The sequence below is a fragment of the Homalodisca vitripennis genome, chromosome X (assembly GCF_021130785.1).
Source record: "Homalodisca vitripennis isolate AUS2020 chromosome X, UT_GWSS_2.1, whole genome shotgun sequence".
In the NCBI taxonomy this organism is placed as follows: Eukaryota; Metazoa; Arthropoda; class Insecta; order Hemiptera; family Cicadellidae; genus Homalodisca; species Homalodisca vitripennis.
Window position 1 is genome coordinate 138,032,443 of NC_060215.1, and position 17,383 is coordinate 138,049,825.

The window sequence follows — 17,383 nt, forward strand, 5'->3', positions numbered from 1 at the left end:
CAAAACTACCAACAAAAATAATAAATGAACAAAATTTATTAAAATGAAAAAAGAGTTAAAAATATATTTGATAAATCTGGCTCTGTACTCCCTTTGATGAGTTTTGGGAGGGAAGGTAGATTGGGAATGCCTGGTATGTAATTTTAGTATTTCATGTATATAAGCTTCTGATTGTTTATTTCTTATTACATTGTATAATTTTAATTTTAAATGACATATAGATTAATTAGTATATTGTAAAAAAACTTATTGACACTATTCATGTACAAACGCTGTACTATGTACAATAAAGAATTTTTGAATCTTGAATCTTGAATCTTGAATCTTGAATCTTGAATCTTGAACCTTTTTCCAAATCTTTGTAGCTTAGTTCACTATTCAGGTTCCTATCTTTTTTAACTGTACTCGGAAAGTCACAAAAATTACAAGTGACAACTGACTTATGGGACAGTGTAATTTAGAACATAGTTTATTTTTTTCTAAAATATATACTAAGAAAATTATATACTGTGAATATTTTCACAGTAAGATAAATGGTCTAATGAATTAAATATTTACATAACCTAGGCCTTAATTTTAGTTAACGATGTCTGATAATACGCAAATAAATAACACATAACAGGTTGATTGCATGTAGTCATTGAATTAATCAAATGAGCTCTTGAATGACATCATGTATGGTTATGATATAATGATATGTATCACCATTCCACTTTTACAAATGAGTTTTCTGTCACTTTACTATCAATCATCAAACTACAATATAACAATAAATATTATATTTCAAAGACAGCTTAGGCAATGAGAAAAGTTTGTTTTTATTTGTTTTGGTTTCCACTAATACAAAAAAATCCTAAATTAAACTGGTTCATTATTATGTAAGTAGTCCTAAAGGTTTAACCACTGTGCCAATTATTCTCAAATTTGGTAATTAGATCAATGTGAAGTCACCTATAATACACCACCAACAATTTTCAAAATTGTTTATTTTCAGGTTTAACTACCCAAAAATTCATATTTTAATTAATAGTTAAATTTTACTCTTCTATAGAATAAAACTATTAAAAATGATGATCAGATTTCAACATTTCTAGCCTACTTTATACCTAACAAAAAGACACAAAAGCCAATATGTCTAAGAATTCTAGTTCAAAGTTACAGAGTATTATAGTTTGCTTTTGATTAAATTTGGCAAGTCGGATTAAATTTAAAAGACCTCCAGACTACCGTTCTATTTAAAAAAATGTTATTCTTAACATTGTTTGAATAGGATATATAATGTTTAGCCTACAATATAATGTTTTAGTCAAGAGCTGTGGCCACATAACTGGCATTAAATTTATAGTTTCAGCTCACTAAACAATTTAAGAAATGGCGTAATACCCATATTTATAAAAATTCTTGTAAGAAAAATTAAATTTTGATTTTACTAACAATACATTAAATTGAATGACAAACTTGGTTACCCTTTCACATGTCACTAGTACTGCGGTAAAGCTAATCACAATTCTTATTATATAAGGAAAAAGATTAAACAATTGTTGGAAATAATTATAATTATCATTTCTTTTATTTTGAAGAGATGTTTGTACATTTATTGTACTTCGACAACAGTTTATGCAATTTTTAATGCACAACATAGTACAAAACAACTAAAATACCTTGTGCGTACTGTACTTGAACTTGCCAATTTGTGTTTGTCAAACACAAAGGTCGCGTGTGGGCATGTACTACACTGCCACCGGCAAGTCCTGGTGGGTGGTAGGTTGGCTGTTTATTGCCCCTTTTATGGTGATGGATTTGAAATTAACGACAAGCATAAAAGTCAGTTACGCGTAGGTCAGTACGTGCCACATCTGTCCAAACAAAACCCCCCATTAAACGTGTTTATGCTAAACGTTTCTGGCTGAGGGAATAATGGTCATATCAAATGATTTATTGGCTACATTATTCGCTCCATAAACCTACACTCAGGTGACATTTGCGAGGATCAAAATATCCGACTTCTGTAGGACTTAACATTCAACATTAGAAACCACAGCATGAATAATAGGCTATATTTAATTTTAAATTTGAGAAACAGTGCATCTCAAGTTTGTACGTAGATAAATACTAAAACTATTTCAAATTTAAACCAGAGTAGTTTACTCTTATTCATTACTACGACTACTTGATAGTAATCCACAATATGTTTATAGGAGGAGTGGGGGGAGGGTGGGAATGCCACCTTAGATGATTCTAAAAATCTTATGATTTACACATATTTCTGGTAAAAATGAAAAACTATTAACATTAGGATCATTTCATCCTAGGAATATTCTTTTTTCCACCACTCACAAATTAGCCATTATTGTTGTTAAACCATTGAATCTTAACTATGTTTAATTAATTGTTCTGTTTAACTGTACTGCACTCAATTATGTTGAGCTTAACCATTGTCATGTAGTATGAAAATTTTTACTTATTTACTTCTTCACATTTTAAATACATAAATACTGTAATATCTAAAATTTGAACTCTTGTTTGATTAGAACTAAAAACCAACATATCTGTTCTTACATCCACACCCATAACGAAAGAATAGTTCACGTTTCATATGAAAGTTAAAATACTTTTCTCTCCATCTTAAAAAAATAATTTTGTAATTACAGAAGGATTAACACACCATGAAGAGTATTTTCTATAATTGAGGCTTTTTATCACAAAGTACAGTTTTTTTTTTTCCAGTATACTTAAATAATACATTTTAAGGGATCAACACAGACTGAAATAAACATTTGAAATTAATTTTAGTTGACGAGCAACTAATGTAACAAATTTCAATTACTTGTTAAGTTTCTCTTATTAAAAATATTTCTAATAAACTATAAAGATAAAAAAGAAGTATATTTAAGCAGGTTTTATACAATATAGAAAATACTATTGAACTAAATTTAAATATTCATATAGATTACCATACAAAATAGACCTAATAACTGGTATATTTAACGTACTTTTTTATATAATTTATTTAAATTCAGATTTATTCTAAACCCCTCCCTTTGTGGTATGCTCCTCAATCAGATTTTTCCTTTCCTCCCCCCTCCCCTAAAGCCAGGTCCTAGCGTCACCACTGGTTCATTGTTTTGTTTGTTTTTGAATGTACCTACTGAAGTATCATAAACATGTGATAACATAAATAAACTATCAGAGAGCTAGGTAAAACAAACACGAGTGGCAGAACTTGATACAACCAAGAACTGACATGCCAGTTCTACGTATGGTTAATGCAGCTTACATCTCATTTTTAGCCAAGTGATTTTCAGCATTTTCTCAACCCTAGATCTGACCATCTATTTCTCCTGTGTTAGAAGTCCTGTTTTAGCTCATTCCCAAGGGTTCTTTAAATTGCTTTGAAATATATTGTTTTTACTCAAAACGTATACTTGTTACATATGATCTTTTACAACATGAATTGAAGAAGCTGGTTAGGTATAAAATACATTAATTTGTTGTAAAATTACCACTTTTGAGTTCCCTGGTCTGTACAAAAACTTTTACCATCAATAAAAATAGCTGAATAATGATAAATATATCTATAAAAAAATTTTTTATGTTCTAGAAGTATTTTTTTGCTATAACAAAAATTCTTTTACTGCAAGACTTTGTATGTCCAATAAAATACGAGTTTTTAGGTTAACCCAATATTTGTTATAATAAAGGTAATAGAAATGCATGTTTTACTGGAGTAATATTTTAGATATACCTTGTCCTAAAAAAAAATTTAAAAATCTATGAATTCACTTATAAATGCATAATAAAACGTGTAATTACTCTTCAGAAAATATATACCGACTACACATATAATAGCATGTTATAGCTGAGAATCTAAGCTTTTGATTGATATACAACACTTGCTGAATACTTGCATTTATGTGTAAATCAATGTTGAAAGAATTGCAATTGCAAAAGACTCTAAGAAAACCAGAGATAATCATACGAGAAACAATTATTCTTTACTATTTTGTAATCCAAGAATTATATAGGCCTGCAATGGAATTTTTATAGGCAATGAATTAGAAGTGAGCAAGTTTAACTTGAACAGAAGTATATCTATTTGTCAGATATTATAAAGCAGTAAGAACTTCACAATAACACTGGACAGGATTATCTCCACATTCCTGTTTTTAACTTGTTTTGTACAAACAGTCACATTCATCATACAGCCCATTTTTGTTTAAATTATTAAGGAATAACAACCCTGATATGCTGGATGATAACTGTTATTTTAAATGAGTGCATGGTTATCATTGTTATTCGCTGAAGATAATGTTCACGGAACCGCATGCCAACCGTTATGTTCCTGCTGAATACAAATGACTTTATGGTTCATGAGCAGACTAGGCCAATAAGAAGTTAGTTAATTGTAGAGTCTTGGAGATTTAAAATGAAAAAACTTACTCTGTTAACATGTACAGTTAAATTCTGTACACAAATTTTAGTTGTCATGCCTTAAAACAAAGTAAAAACAGCAGCCAAACTTTATAGGATACATTTAAAAATAGCCAAACAATAGAAATAATCTAAATGAAAGGATAATTATTTAACTATTTTATTATAAGCATTTGAACAAATAAGTAATTAATGCATTGTTAAAATAATTTTGATTAGTTTGAAATTGTACAATGTGCAATTCTTTCAACATTGAAATTGGTTGGAAATGATGTTTTGGAATTTCTACTGATGTAAATTTTTTTGAGAATTTAATAAATCAATTTCACTATTTGTGATTTGTAAATCGCTATTTGTAAATGAATAAATAATGATCAAACTGTACTTTATACTGTTACTATAAAACTAATAAATGTACATTGTGTCTATAATTAATCTATCAAATACACTATATGATTTGTCAGATCGAAAAAGTACAGTCCTAATATTGCTTAGTTTACAATCTGCCTGTCTGTTTGTTCTTTTTAGAAAATATGAATATCTTTAATTTGAATACAGATATAAAATTCAATCTTTGAAATATTATAATACAATTAAGATATGTTTTTGAAATAAATTTAAAAAACATCACCTCAAGTTTAAAATCGGTGACTAAACTAAATTTTCAAACCGTACAAACTCAAAAAGGGAATATTTTATAAAACATTTATAAGAATAACAAAATACCCCATATTTTTTATATGAACAATTTAATGCCAAGTTTATTTCACAACAACATTAGTAACCGAATAACAAAGGTTTTACTGAGTCCCATCCCTAAAAAACAAACAGACAGACAGATAGTAAACTACGCAAGATTGGACTATACTTTATATGAAGTTTCCAACTAATTTCGATCTGATACATCATATGATGAAGTTTGATAGAGTAATTCAAGGACACCCTGTATGTTAACTGAGTTTGAATGCCCTAGCTCAGGCATTGAGTCCAGGGGACCAAAGACACATTTGAAGTCCCCTTTAATGTGAACTAATTATTGTGGATTATTGTAATCTATCTGTAGCTCCATTCTCTAGATTACTGTGATTTCTTCTCAATGAGATTTAATCTATAATCTGTAATTCTCAACTCACCATTCTCCAGAGCACTGTGATGACTGTGGTTCTCCCCGACAGGGCTCCAGCTGAAGGGTGGTGTCGCAAAACTGCTGTTGGTGGCAGAGTCAGTGAGACTGTCCACGCTGGGAGACTTTCCGTCCTTCACCACCGGGGGTGTCAGATAGCTGCTCAGCGTCTGGTCCCCGCTACCGACAGACGAGGAGTCCCCGGCACTAGTCTCCACTCCCTCCACCCCGGACCGCTTGTTCAGGTTCTGGTAGGTGATGACTTCGTTCTGCAGAGTGTTTCTGATCAGGGTGTTACTGTCCGCTTGACTGATGGACTCGCTGTTGCCCGCTAGCCGTGGGGACAATTTGAGTATACCTCGCTTCGGAGGACGAGGAGGTAAAGGAGGGAGTACATTGCGCTGTGATGTCCCCGGATTACTGAGTGATGTTAAACTTGTTTCCGAACTATCACTTTGTGTCAGTGTATCGCTACGACCTTGAGAGCTGGGGCCATCGGTTCCATCACTGTTTCTATTCAGCTCTGCAAAGAAACTCGCACTATAGTCAGCGGTTATTCCACTGGGCAGTTTTTCTTTCTCCTTACGACGGCCACGTATCTTCAGAGAGCGTCTAACCTGCAATAAAGCAATTACAGTATTAAAACTATATCATATTGAACAGAAATATATCAACCAATAGCAATGGAGGGATCATTATAAAACAAAAAGTAATGATTTTCGGGAACTTCAACCCCTACTGATTGGAGGGAGGAGTTAAAATATTAAATGTAAACCCGCATTGAGTGACATCTAATTTAAAGGACCTTGTAAAAGAAGTACAATGCCATAAACCAGAGGCCTCACAATCTAGTACAAAATGGCAGCCTGTCAAATTTGTATTTAAAAAATGCACCAAATATCTGTAATTGGAGTTTTAATAATAATGTAATTTTAATATTATTTATTTTGACATTAATAAATAATCAACCTAATATACACTACCAAAGCATTGAATTTTAGTGTAATTTTCTACTGGCCAGAAAAATGTGCTGAATGCCAAATCATTTTTGAAATCAGTCTGCTCAATACACCAACTATTTTTCAAACTTTAATATTTTATAAAGAAAAAAGTGTTTTGTTGAAACACCGTTTTTATGGTTTTATTCTTGTTTCAACAACAATACAGGAAGTGTTTGTCATTTTCTTCACATTATTGTAAATAAAAAATTATGAAAATCTGCTGGATGAATATTTTTATTGTATAGTAACTTCTTTCCCAAACACTTAGAACTTTACAGAATATAGCCTTGCACTTTATGCTAAATGACTTTGGAAAATGACCACGTTACTCGCAGGGTTACAACTTTGTATTAATGTTATTTTTGTAGTAATCAAAAAGTGGCAGCAATTAACACATGAATTAAATAAAAACAGAAACTTCAGATAAACTCAGAAAACATTTAAAGTATACTTTGCCTACACAAGTTAATGATAACACATTTTTAATCATGACAACTGCAGCTAGAAAATATATCAGGATGTTACGTTCTAATGAAATATACAATACAAAATATAATTAAATATGCCAATTTATATGGGATAATACAACAAGCAATTTCAACATTTGACTAATAAAATTTGGTAATAATTAATTCCTTTCATACATACTGAAGATCACAATTATGTCCAAAATAAGGGAATATAAGTTTTGTTATAAGTACGGTAAGTAATTATAAATGAGTAACTATGCAGAAAACGTTGCATAGGTATAAAAAGTATATACTTTATAAAGATCATACTTAGATTAAACATTTATACATGACTTCTAAAGCACAAACAAATATTTGCAACACATCAATACCTCATCTAGTCGAAGGAGCTCCTCCGTTGTCATACTGCCCCGCTCTCTCTTTTTATTCTCCTTCCGCTCCTTTTTCTCCTTCTTCTTCTTTTCTTTTTCGTCCTTCTCAATCCCGCTCCCACTTTTTTTCATGAAATTGAACATTGCAGGTTGGATGAAATCTATAAAAAGTAAATAAAACAAGTCATGACAAAGTTACAGACCACCTAAATGAGAAAACAGCGAGTTTTCAAATGACTAAAAGCAGTTTGTACTGTTTCCTCCTTGACAGCATTTAAAGGTTGAGAAAAAAGATACAGCACTTTACAGCTTTTCATATGATTTATCATAATTTATCATTTGTATAACTCAACATTCTCTAGAGTATGCAAATGAGATGACTGTAATTGTCCTTGACAAGGCTTCAGTCATTGTGGCTTAAAGTAGTCCATCATCTCTAACTCTAACACACCATTCTCTAGAGGACTAAGATAACTGTAATTTTTCTTTCAAGGGCTTCAGCTGTTGTGAAAATAACAATCGGGATTTTTTTATTTAAAGTCACAGCCCTTTACAATAACTTAACAGAATACAGAAAGGACAAACAAGTTTTTCTTAACTCTATAAGGAATCACAAGCATGTTAAGTAGAAAATTCATGCAATTTTGCAATAAAAACTCAAAAAAACTTAAAATAATAAATAACATGTATTTGAGTGATAAAACATTTTTTTAAATAATTTATACAGAATGTTTGCAGAGCAGTAGAGAATATATCTTAGGAAGACAATAGGATTTTTTCAGACATTTACCGATGTTTAGTGATACAAAAAATTAGTGACACTACACTTTCGAGATCTGATACGTTATACCTTCTCCTCCGGTGGACAACTAATAAGGTACTTTTTTCATGTCTCAGGTTACATATCCACCTGAGGGAGACTTCAGATTGCAGATCTCAAAAGTAGTGTTACTGATTTCTTTGTATCACTGAACAGTAAAACATACGTCTGAAATAATCTTGTTACTTTTAGAATTTATCTATCATCACAAATGGAGTTAAAAAAGAATATCTTTGGAATTTTTATAAGACTTTCTATTGGTTTGACATCAACTGATAAGACTATTGGTAATTTTATAAAGAACAAACAGACACAACACACTAAAACTTAAATTATAATGATCTGAGTGAAGCAACAGGTAATAACTAAAGTATGTTATATCATAGAATAGACTACTGATTTTAAAAAATAAGAAAATGTTTGAAGACAGTAATTCTAAAAAGAAACCCCACACATACACTGAACACTAAAAATTAACTTGGATGGTCCTACCAAAGCATCAGGTAACTAATGTTTGATGTCAGAAAATAGACTGCCAGTTTTACAACCTCTCTTCACTATCTCTGAATGTAATCTTATCTATCTTTGTTTTCTTATGTTTGGAAAACACCCAGTCTTAGCCTTTTATAGATAGTTGCTTTTTACATTTGTGAATTTATTTTGTAATTTATCTGTTTGGAATTACAATTTTATACTTTAAAAGTTTGTACACACAACCCCCATGAGAAATTAATTGTAATTGTATAGAGAAAAATAATAACGACTTACAGATAAAAAAATTCTGTAGAAATTATTTTTAAAATTTTAAAGCTGTTATTGCTTTTCGTAAAAATATTTTATGATTCAGCTCAATTATTCTGAGTGAGTAAGAACTGACTATCCAACATGTCAAATAACTTAAGATAGGTTTTTGCCTGACAGAATTAATTGTATGTTAATACAACCTTTAGTAAAGTTGAATTCACATACAACTAAGTGTAGAAATATAACACAATTTCAAATGAGCCATACATTTTCAAACCCAATTTATTCCAAATTATATAAAATAATTTTTCCCCAGATTGAATAACAAAGTATATTATGAAGTGTTCTATAAAAGACTTCTAAATGGTGTATATACCATTTGATAGAATCCTCTACATAACATAAAATCAGATATATATTTAACTGTATTAAGCTTCAATATACTTGTAGTTTGAATACAATATTTTATTATTCTTAAATGTTTTTTTTTTTTTAATTTATGACAAATATTTATCTAAGTACTTAAAATTCTAATTACTCTAATACTACACTAATATTTTACTGTAATACGTACTCAAACTTAACTAAGTATTGCTGAATTAAATAGAACAGAAATCGTTTAAGAGAATACGACCCTCAATACACTTTGTAGGCTTTCTCAATTTTAATACAAGGGAAAATTAGAATCACTGATGATTATTTTAAGCTAATTATATTGGCGCTTACAAAACTTTACTGACAATAACATTAACCTAACCTGTTTTTCAGTATAGCCACGACTACATGTTAAACCATCTATAATGTGTTACACACGATGATAGCGTTTTACAACGAGGCACTACTTTACAATGCTCTTGTTATCATCAACTGCCACATAATGACTAAGTGAAATTACTCCTTCGCTTTTCATCTTTACAAGTGTTTTGCCTTAAACACTTCATCAGTTTTAAGATTAACTAATTAAAGGAGTACTATGAATGAGATGGTAAAATTAATTTAATTCTCCCAAGTTCCAGCTCTCATAAATTCCGTTGTAACTTTCCTTCCAGGTAACTGTATCAAGTGACACAACCTGCCATATACCTTTATCATACGGTACACATTTATTCTTTGTTCATCAAAGGAATCTGTTTCATTGTTGAGGTGAAAAACATGGATGTGGTGGATCAGTGATCACCTTTTAATTCCTTTTAATTCACATTTCAAGTATCCACATACCTTTTTCTTATATTAGATTGTGTACTGTTAATGACTTTTAGGATATAAAAATGTTTGAAAAATAAAAGACATTTGAAAATAACAAACAACGGCTGGTTTTGTAGCTTTTTTAGATCTTTTGATAAATACCTGCCATATTTGTTCATATTTACTTTCACAATAAACTCAAGGTTATTTTGGTATAGAATATAATAATTTTCTCAAAGAATTCTCACAACAGTCCAAGGTCGAATTCTGAAAAACTCAAAATCAACTAATTATCAAATCTTAAATGTTTCAAACATTCTAGATCTAATAGTATTCATGTTAGAATAAAAACACGTTTTTCTGCATAATTTTACTGAGTTTTAAATTTCTTTAGTACAATACTAAACCAATCAAATGTTAGTATTAAGCCACAATAGTTCTAACACAAAGATTATTCAAAATAAATATTACACTTTATGGCTAATTGTATTATTCTAAAACGACATTGGTTTTATTGCTATGAATAAAAGGATAATTAAACTAAGTTTAATATTTGTTCATACCTATGTTTTATGAGTACTAACACATCATTAAAGTCAGCTGTTCATAAAACTACAATAATTCAATTTCCTGGTAATTATTCATGAAATGTTATTAGAATAGTAATCAGTTTTCAAGAAATTGTCATTTTTGCAGTTTTATAAACAGCTGATTCAAATGAAACAGATGATTACTATGCATGAATACACGAATAAGAGTAAATATCGGTTTATTCATAGCAGGTCATATTAATTACAGTTCATAGCAGTTATTCACTACACAAACCATTTTGTTTCTCTTACATAGAACAGATTTTGGCACACCCTGTACCTAAAAACTGAAGATGTTTTTAAACTGTCAATAAATACAACTGGCAAATAATTGTAAATATCTATAATTAGGATGTTTTAGTACTCGATTATTTAGTTACAGTAGTTCTAATTGATAATTTGATTAATTTAATAGCCGCTTATAATATTAGGCTATTATTATATGCATTAACAACAATTTGTAATAACTATATAAATAAATGTAAAGGTAAACCCAATTGTTATTTCTTTTATAATATATTGAATTATATTATGAATAAAATTATCCATACAAAACTAATGTTTTGTTTAGTAACTGACGTTGCAGTTAATTTATTTTAAACTTTGTGCAAGGGGTAAAAAACCTGTAACAGTTAAGGCTAAAATGCATGCTAGTTCCAGCTTTAATTGTTTTATGTTTTTAATTTTTTTTCAAACTATTTTCCTTTATAAAAATTAAAAATACTGTTAAGCTGCTAAAGTAAACATTTACCCCATAGATTCTTAATTCAGATGTCTCATTGGCCTACTAGGCCTATCCTTTATATTCTATTGGTCGTTAGGACTATTAGATTTTGTATACATATATTTTTAAACAATTAAATTAATGATATAGACTTGAAAAATAATAACAAACTTCTTCAGTGGTGTTTATGTGTGTACGTATGTATGTATATATATAAAAAATATATATAATTAATATATGTGATAGATAGAAACAACTGTATACAAAATAATTTAAAAGTAAAGGGTCGGTATTGTAATAGTTAGCATGCTCGTGGGAAAATTACAAATTCAGATGTGTGTATCTTAAATATTCCTTTATATATATATATATATTTATTTATTTATTTATTTATATAATAACCAGGCAGAAAAGTGATTAGAAGACCAAATATGTGTCAAACAACTTTTAAAATTAATTCAATTTTTACTTATTTAATAGCTTATTGGTCAAACATGATTTTATTAGATTCATAAACAAAAAGTACTATACTAAAATAACTTTAAAATGTGTGATCTTAATCTATAAAATTTAACCATTATGACAAAATACAGCGAAGAAAGCAAGTCTTACTCTATTCTAGTTACAGTGTATTGTATTTGTTACAATTAAATAATAACCTATAATATATATATATATATATTTCCAGGATTATAAAATTCTTCTCACACATAATAAAATCCACACCTGTTTTGAGAGATGGCCTATTTTTACAGATTTGTCAAACTAACCAAACTAATAAATGTTACCAAGCTTAGTAAATATAAGCAAGAAGTGAAGAATAATTAACCAGCCTAATCTTACTCACTAAAAATAGGTTTAACATTTAGGAGAATAAAATATACCAATTTAAATAATTTAGAATGTAGACTACTTACTGATTTAAATTCAAGAGAGCAGAAAGTCTAATCCAAATTTATGAATCCATTCAATTTTGTAAAACATCTGTTTAGCACTATTGTATCACATAATCCAATAGGTAAGCGCTTTATTCTTGGCACTAAACAATCCCAAAATATTAATAAAATGTATTATTTTCATTCACAAATACGTCAAATATTCTGAACCTGAACACACCTTTTGACAGTTCTGTGTTGACTGTCAAACTCTTTATAATTTTTGTCAGTTAATACATTTCAATAAGTAAATTGAGAAAATGGAATTTAGACAGAAACTAAACTTAATTTTCTTCTTGCGTAGTGTTAAATAGCCCACCACCCATTACTTTTGAGGTTGTGTAAAACGGTACTTTTATGCCATCTTCCACTAATAGTAGTACAACGTACAACTCTGACTGAATTGTGAATTCACAACTAGCCTATTCCAAATTCCATTCCTTTCCATTCCCATCCCAATACGATTGCATTGCATACGAATACCAAATCCACAGCTGAGTTCATTGATATTGATGTCAACAAGAAAAAAGTCTAGACCATATAAATTGCATGTCCAGTAAACCGTAAGAAATATATTAATAGCAGGGTAGCATAGCGGTTAAGTAACACGCTTTGCTTAGCACAGACCAATTGGAATTTTTGTCTGAAAACGCAGTAAAATTATTGAAAACGTGCTTTAAACCGTTTGAATCCGTATTATTAATATAAGAAATCTCGCATATACTTATGCAAGAAGAATAAGGCCGTAAAAATATTTGAGTTTAACAATCAGTTTTATGGAGTTAAAATTAAAATGTCCAATACTTAACCACTGAAAAATGCATCCTCGTTTTTAATGGGAGAGTATTCTTGCTAATGGTGCAGTCTAGATGATACAGCGGTTATCCCAAGATAAACGAGTCAAGCAGTGTCAAACTGTGTCTGCTGTTTGGTTGGGTAACAGCTAAGCAAAGCCATTGAGTGTGGTTCGAAAATCACCTCTGAGCCGTTGGTCCCCCAAGTTACGAGTCACGTGAGGCTTTTTAGCCTTAACTTCGCATGATAAAAAATAAATCATTTATACATTTTACCGTGTATATTTAAATGCAATCCTGGTAACTGGTTTTTTCCTCAGCCCAAAGAACTAAATTTCAGGTTTTTTTCTATCTGAACACTGTGGTCGCGGGATTTATCGCGTGTCTAAAGCATATATAGATTATTTGTTGCATAGAAACAGAGTGATAAATTGGTTAGTCAAATTCAAACACTCACGCATTTAATGTTGCACATAATGTACCACATCCTGTAATTATTGAAAGGACCTTCTTCTGGTGGAGGATATCATCCCGGCATTAAAAGAATTGGCCTCGCAGCATTAACTCATAGACATTATGGCTATGGAACACGGCCAAAAGTGAACTAAGATGAAGAATGATTCCAACAGCAAAAATATCAGCTTTGATTGTATATAAATTGAGGATATCAGTCTAGAAGGACTTTATCTGAATTTTTGTGATTTTTTACGATTTAAAATGTGGAGAAAATCCTGTTTCCTTCATAACGTTTTGTTTATGACCACGTGGATTTGGTTGAGAATCAATCCACAGCTATATTTGTACACATATTAACTTATAATAATTTGATGTTACTGCATACTTGTGTAGGCCTTATTTCGAAGCCTTACAAGATATCAAAATCATACAAATACAAATATTGAGTTATAACAGATCTGAGCATTCTAAAACCCATTTCCAGCCATCACACATTCATTACCCTCTTACCTCCTTGCATCCAATATCTCTGAATTCGCATTAAAACCTTCCACCTTCACTCATCTTTCTCATTATATCCCCTATACTCACTAAACGCATCTTGACGTCATTTCCCAAACACACATTTTATCGAAGTCAAAGATCGGCTGCATCTCCCAACATTCTTACTCCTTATTTATCACTCATAAAACCTCAATATCATTGTTTATCACTATCCCTGCTGTTCAAAATTGTACTTCCCATGTCATATACTGAAGACTCTCCATCCTCCGAACTCTTTCTACATCTCCATGAAAAGTGTTCTTACGCTAAAATTATATCTTATGAAAGTCTACGTTCCTTGTTGGTTATTTCCTCAGTCACCACCTTTTCTTCTTTCATACATATATATATATATATATATATATATATATATATATATATATATATATATATATATATATATATATATAAGAACACAAGAATAATATGTACGATCCAAAGACTAAAGACTATAATACTACAACGTACAATTAAAGATGTCTTATTATGTCTGTTACATCAGTTTATTTCTACTGGGTTATTAAATAAAAAGAAGAATTAGCTAAATTTATGCAATACAAATGTTACAATAATCGCCATTAAAAAATGTCAAATCAAAGAAATAAAGGCATTGAAAAATAATGAACGGCAGACTATGGTACATAAAAATGCATTAGTATATATTGGACTATAATTTTTGTTGTCACTATATTGTTAAGGAATATTCATAAGCTATTTGCTTAATTATGACAATTATTCAATTAGAGATGTTTTAAAGGAAAATGTTTTGTTGCGTTTTATCTTCTGTAAGAAAACTTCAACTTCTACACCGGCACAGTTCAGACTGCCGATGTTGCGTTTACTAATTCTTTTATGCCATTAGGTTTGTATGAATGAAAAGATCAAACATGTAGATGTACCATTTCATGAGCAATCCACGAAGAATGGCCATCCTGGAAATCCCATTATTTCAACTTTTTCAGTTTGGATAAACAATATTCTTTGAAATGGGGTGTCTGCTTTCTTTTAGGTTAATCAATCCTTCCCTTTTTATAAAAGACATGAAACGGACTTTCCATTTGGACATGCATTGACTTTTGAATGCGGATATATCACTTAACTGAATTAACTTCCTTGCGTATTGAATTACAATAGAAACTAAAAACGTTAATACAATCAATGTTGATTTTAGTTTATGCTCAATTTGGAGTACTAAATTGTCTTATGTGCTTAGTAATTGGACTATAAATATGTACATCATGACTCTTTTAACAATCAGTCTATAATTTGAAAACTATTATAGTTACTTATAGGTATAAAATACAGTATTAATCTTACTCTTATAATGCAGAACTAATCGATGCCAAACAAACGTAAAAATAACTAAACAAACTAAAAGTACACATTGCATGGAGTTTGATTTAATTATGATCTATGGATTGTTATGGTTAAAATTTGTGGTAGCCACGTATTGCATTATAGCGTAGGTTTAGGTGTAAGCAAACAAAAAGGAACACATAAAACTTATTTTTTATTGAACTTTGATGAATAGACGATTGTATTGTATAGTTGGTGGCACCCACGTTTTGTGTTAACTGTGTTGATTGTATGTGTAAACAAACGTCGTAAACCAATGAACAAAGAAAACACAGAAACTGCTCACACTGATTTTGTTGGACTTTGATCATTGAGTGTTTTTGGTGTAAAGTTGGCGGCAACCACTTTTCTTTTTTTAATAGCTTTCGTCATATGTATAAACAAACGTCGGAAACCAATAAACGATCGTACACAAACTACTCCATTAAATTCTATATAGTTATTTGATAAATGGGAGGTTACAACTTCATATAGTAGGGTTACAAACAATTTCAGTCTCAAAATTATTTTCAAACCCCGATCTCAAAGTATCTGGGCTATAAGATCGCATTACACAGGCAATATTCAAATGTGTTTAGCTCATAATGTGTGGATAAACAAAACTCATTGTGACAAACTGATGAAAACTTTGTCTAAGTGCATGAATAAAAAGTCCTCTTAATATACTTTATAGTGCCTCTTAATATGTATCGCAATCTAGAATGGCATAAAACTACTCCCTAAAATGTTTATTAAACTTCCATCAACTCTATTGACACTCATCTAGAAAATAGTCAGGGTTTCGATCTAGTTGAGGCGTGTATGACATGTATGAGATAATCAGTCAAGTATGTACTTAATACATTTTAGTCCAGTCTTAATAACTGTTTACCGTTTTCTTGTGTTGTCAGTGCAGGAGTCAAGTTGAACACGTCTGTAATTGGCCATGATGAGAAAGTCGGCCTGCTCCACACCGACTTTCAGTAACCAGGCCGGATGGAAGTGTCGATCAGTGCAGGGGCCAGATCAAACATGCCGGTGATCGGCTGGGATGATCAGATCGACCTCCTCCACACCTAACCTCAACAGCCAGGCCGGATGGAAGTGTCGATCAGTGCAGGGGCCAGATCAAAAATGCCGGTGATCGGCTGGGATGATCAGATCGACCTCCTCCACACCTAATCTCAATAGCCTGGCCGGACGGAGATTTCAGTGCAGGGGCCAGCTCAAACACGCCGATGATCGGCTGGGATGATAAGAGCGACCTCCTCCACACCTAACCTCAACAGCCAGGCCGGATGGAAGTGTCGATCAGTGCAGGGGCCAGATCAAAAATGCCGGTGATCGGCTGGGATGATCAGATCGACCTCCTCCACACCTAATCTCAATAGCCTGGCCGGACGGAGATTTCAGTGCAGGGGCCAGATCAAACATGCCGGTGATCGGCTGGGATGATAAGATCGGCCTCATTCACACTTAATACGAAAGCTATATCAGAATCGGTCTAGTCTCTTGAAACTAATCGGAACACTAGTATTATTATTCATACAAATTAATATCAGTTCTCAATCTTTTATTATAAAATTAATTTGATAAACCTCAAACATTTCTAAATACGACAAATCTTTGATATAGTATTTTAAGCTTTAGTTCGTGCGATTATGGTGGTCTGCATATAAAATGATTTATTAACCTGTAAAAAGCGAAATGTCAAGCCCAACCCACATTAGTCCGAGTGGAAACACAGCACTAAAACGACACGTGTAAAATTCCAGCTCCGGTATACACAAATGACGCATAACTTATTTCTCTCAGGTTTATAGTACTTGCCAAGACTGGCTGCTATTAAACTGAAAATGGG

At 31.1% G+C, this 17,383-nt stretch overlaps 1 protein-coding gene across 2 annotated transcripts in view; it reads right to left on the minus strand.

The window, feature by feature from the left end:
• LOC124369898 (unconventional myosin-XVIIIa) overlaps positions 1-12,805 on the minus strand; it is a 145,279-nt gene extending 132,474 nt beyond the window's left edge. For both annotated transcript variants that reach the window (XM_046828054.1, XM_046828053.1), the window contains exons 1-3: positions 12,377-12,805; positions 7,397-7,557; positions 5,565-6,171 (exon numbers count right to left, since the gene is read on the minus strand). In XM_046828054.1, the coding sequence (XP_046684010.1) occupies positions 5,565-6,171; positions 7,397-7,540 (751 nt within the window). In that variant the 5' untranslated portion in view covers positions 7,541-7,557; positions 12,377-12,805. The remainder of the gene's footprint in view (positions 1-5,564; positions 6,172-7,396; positions 7,558-12,376) is intronic.
• Positions 12,806-17,383: the final 4,578 nt, after the last annotated feature.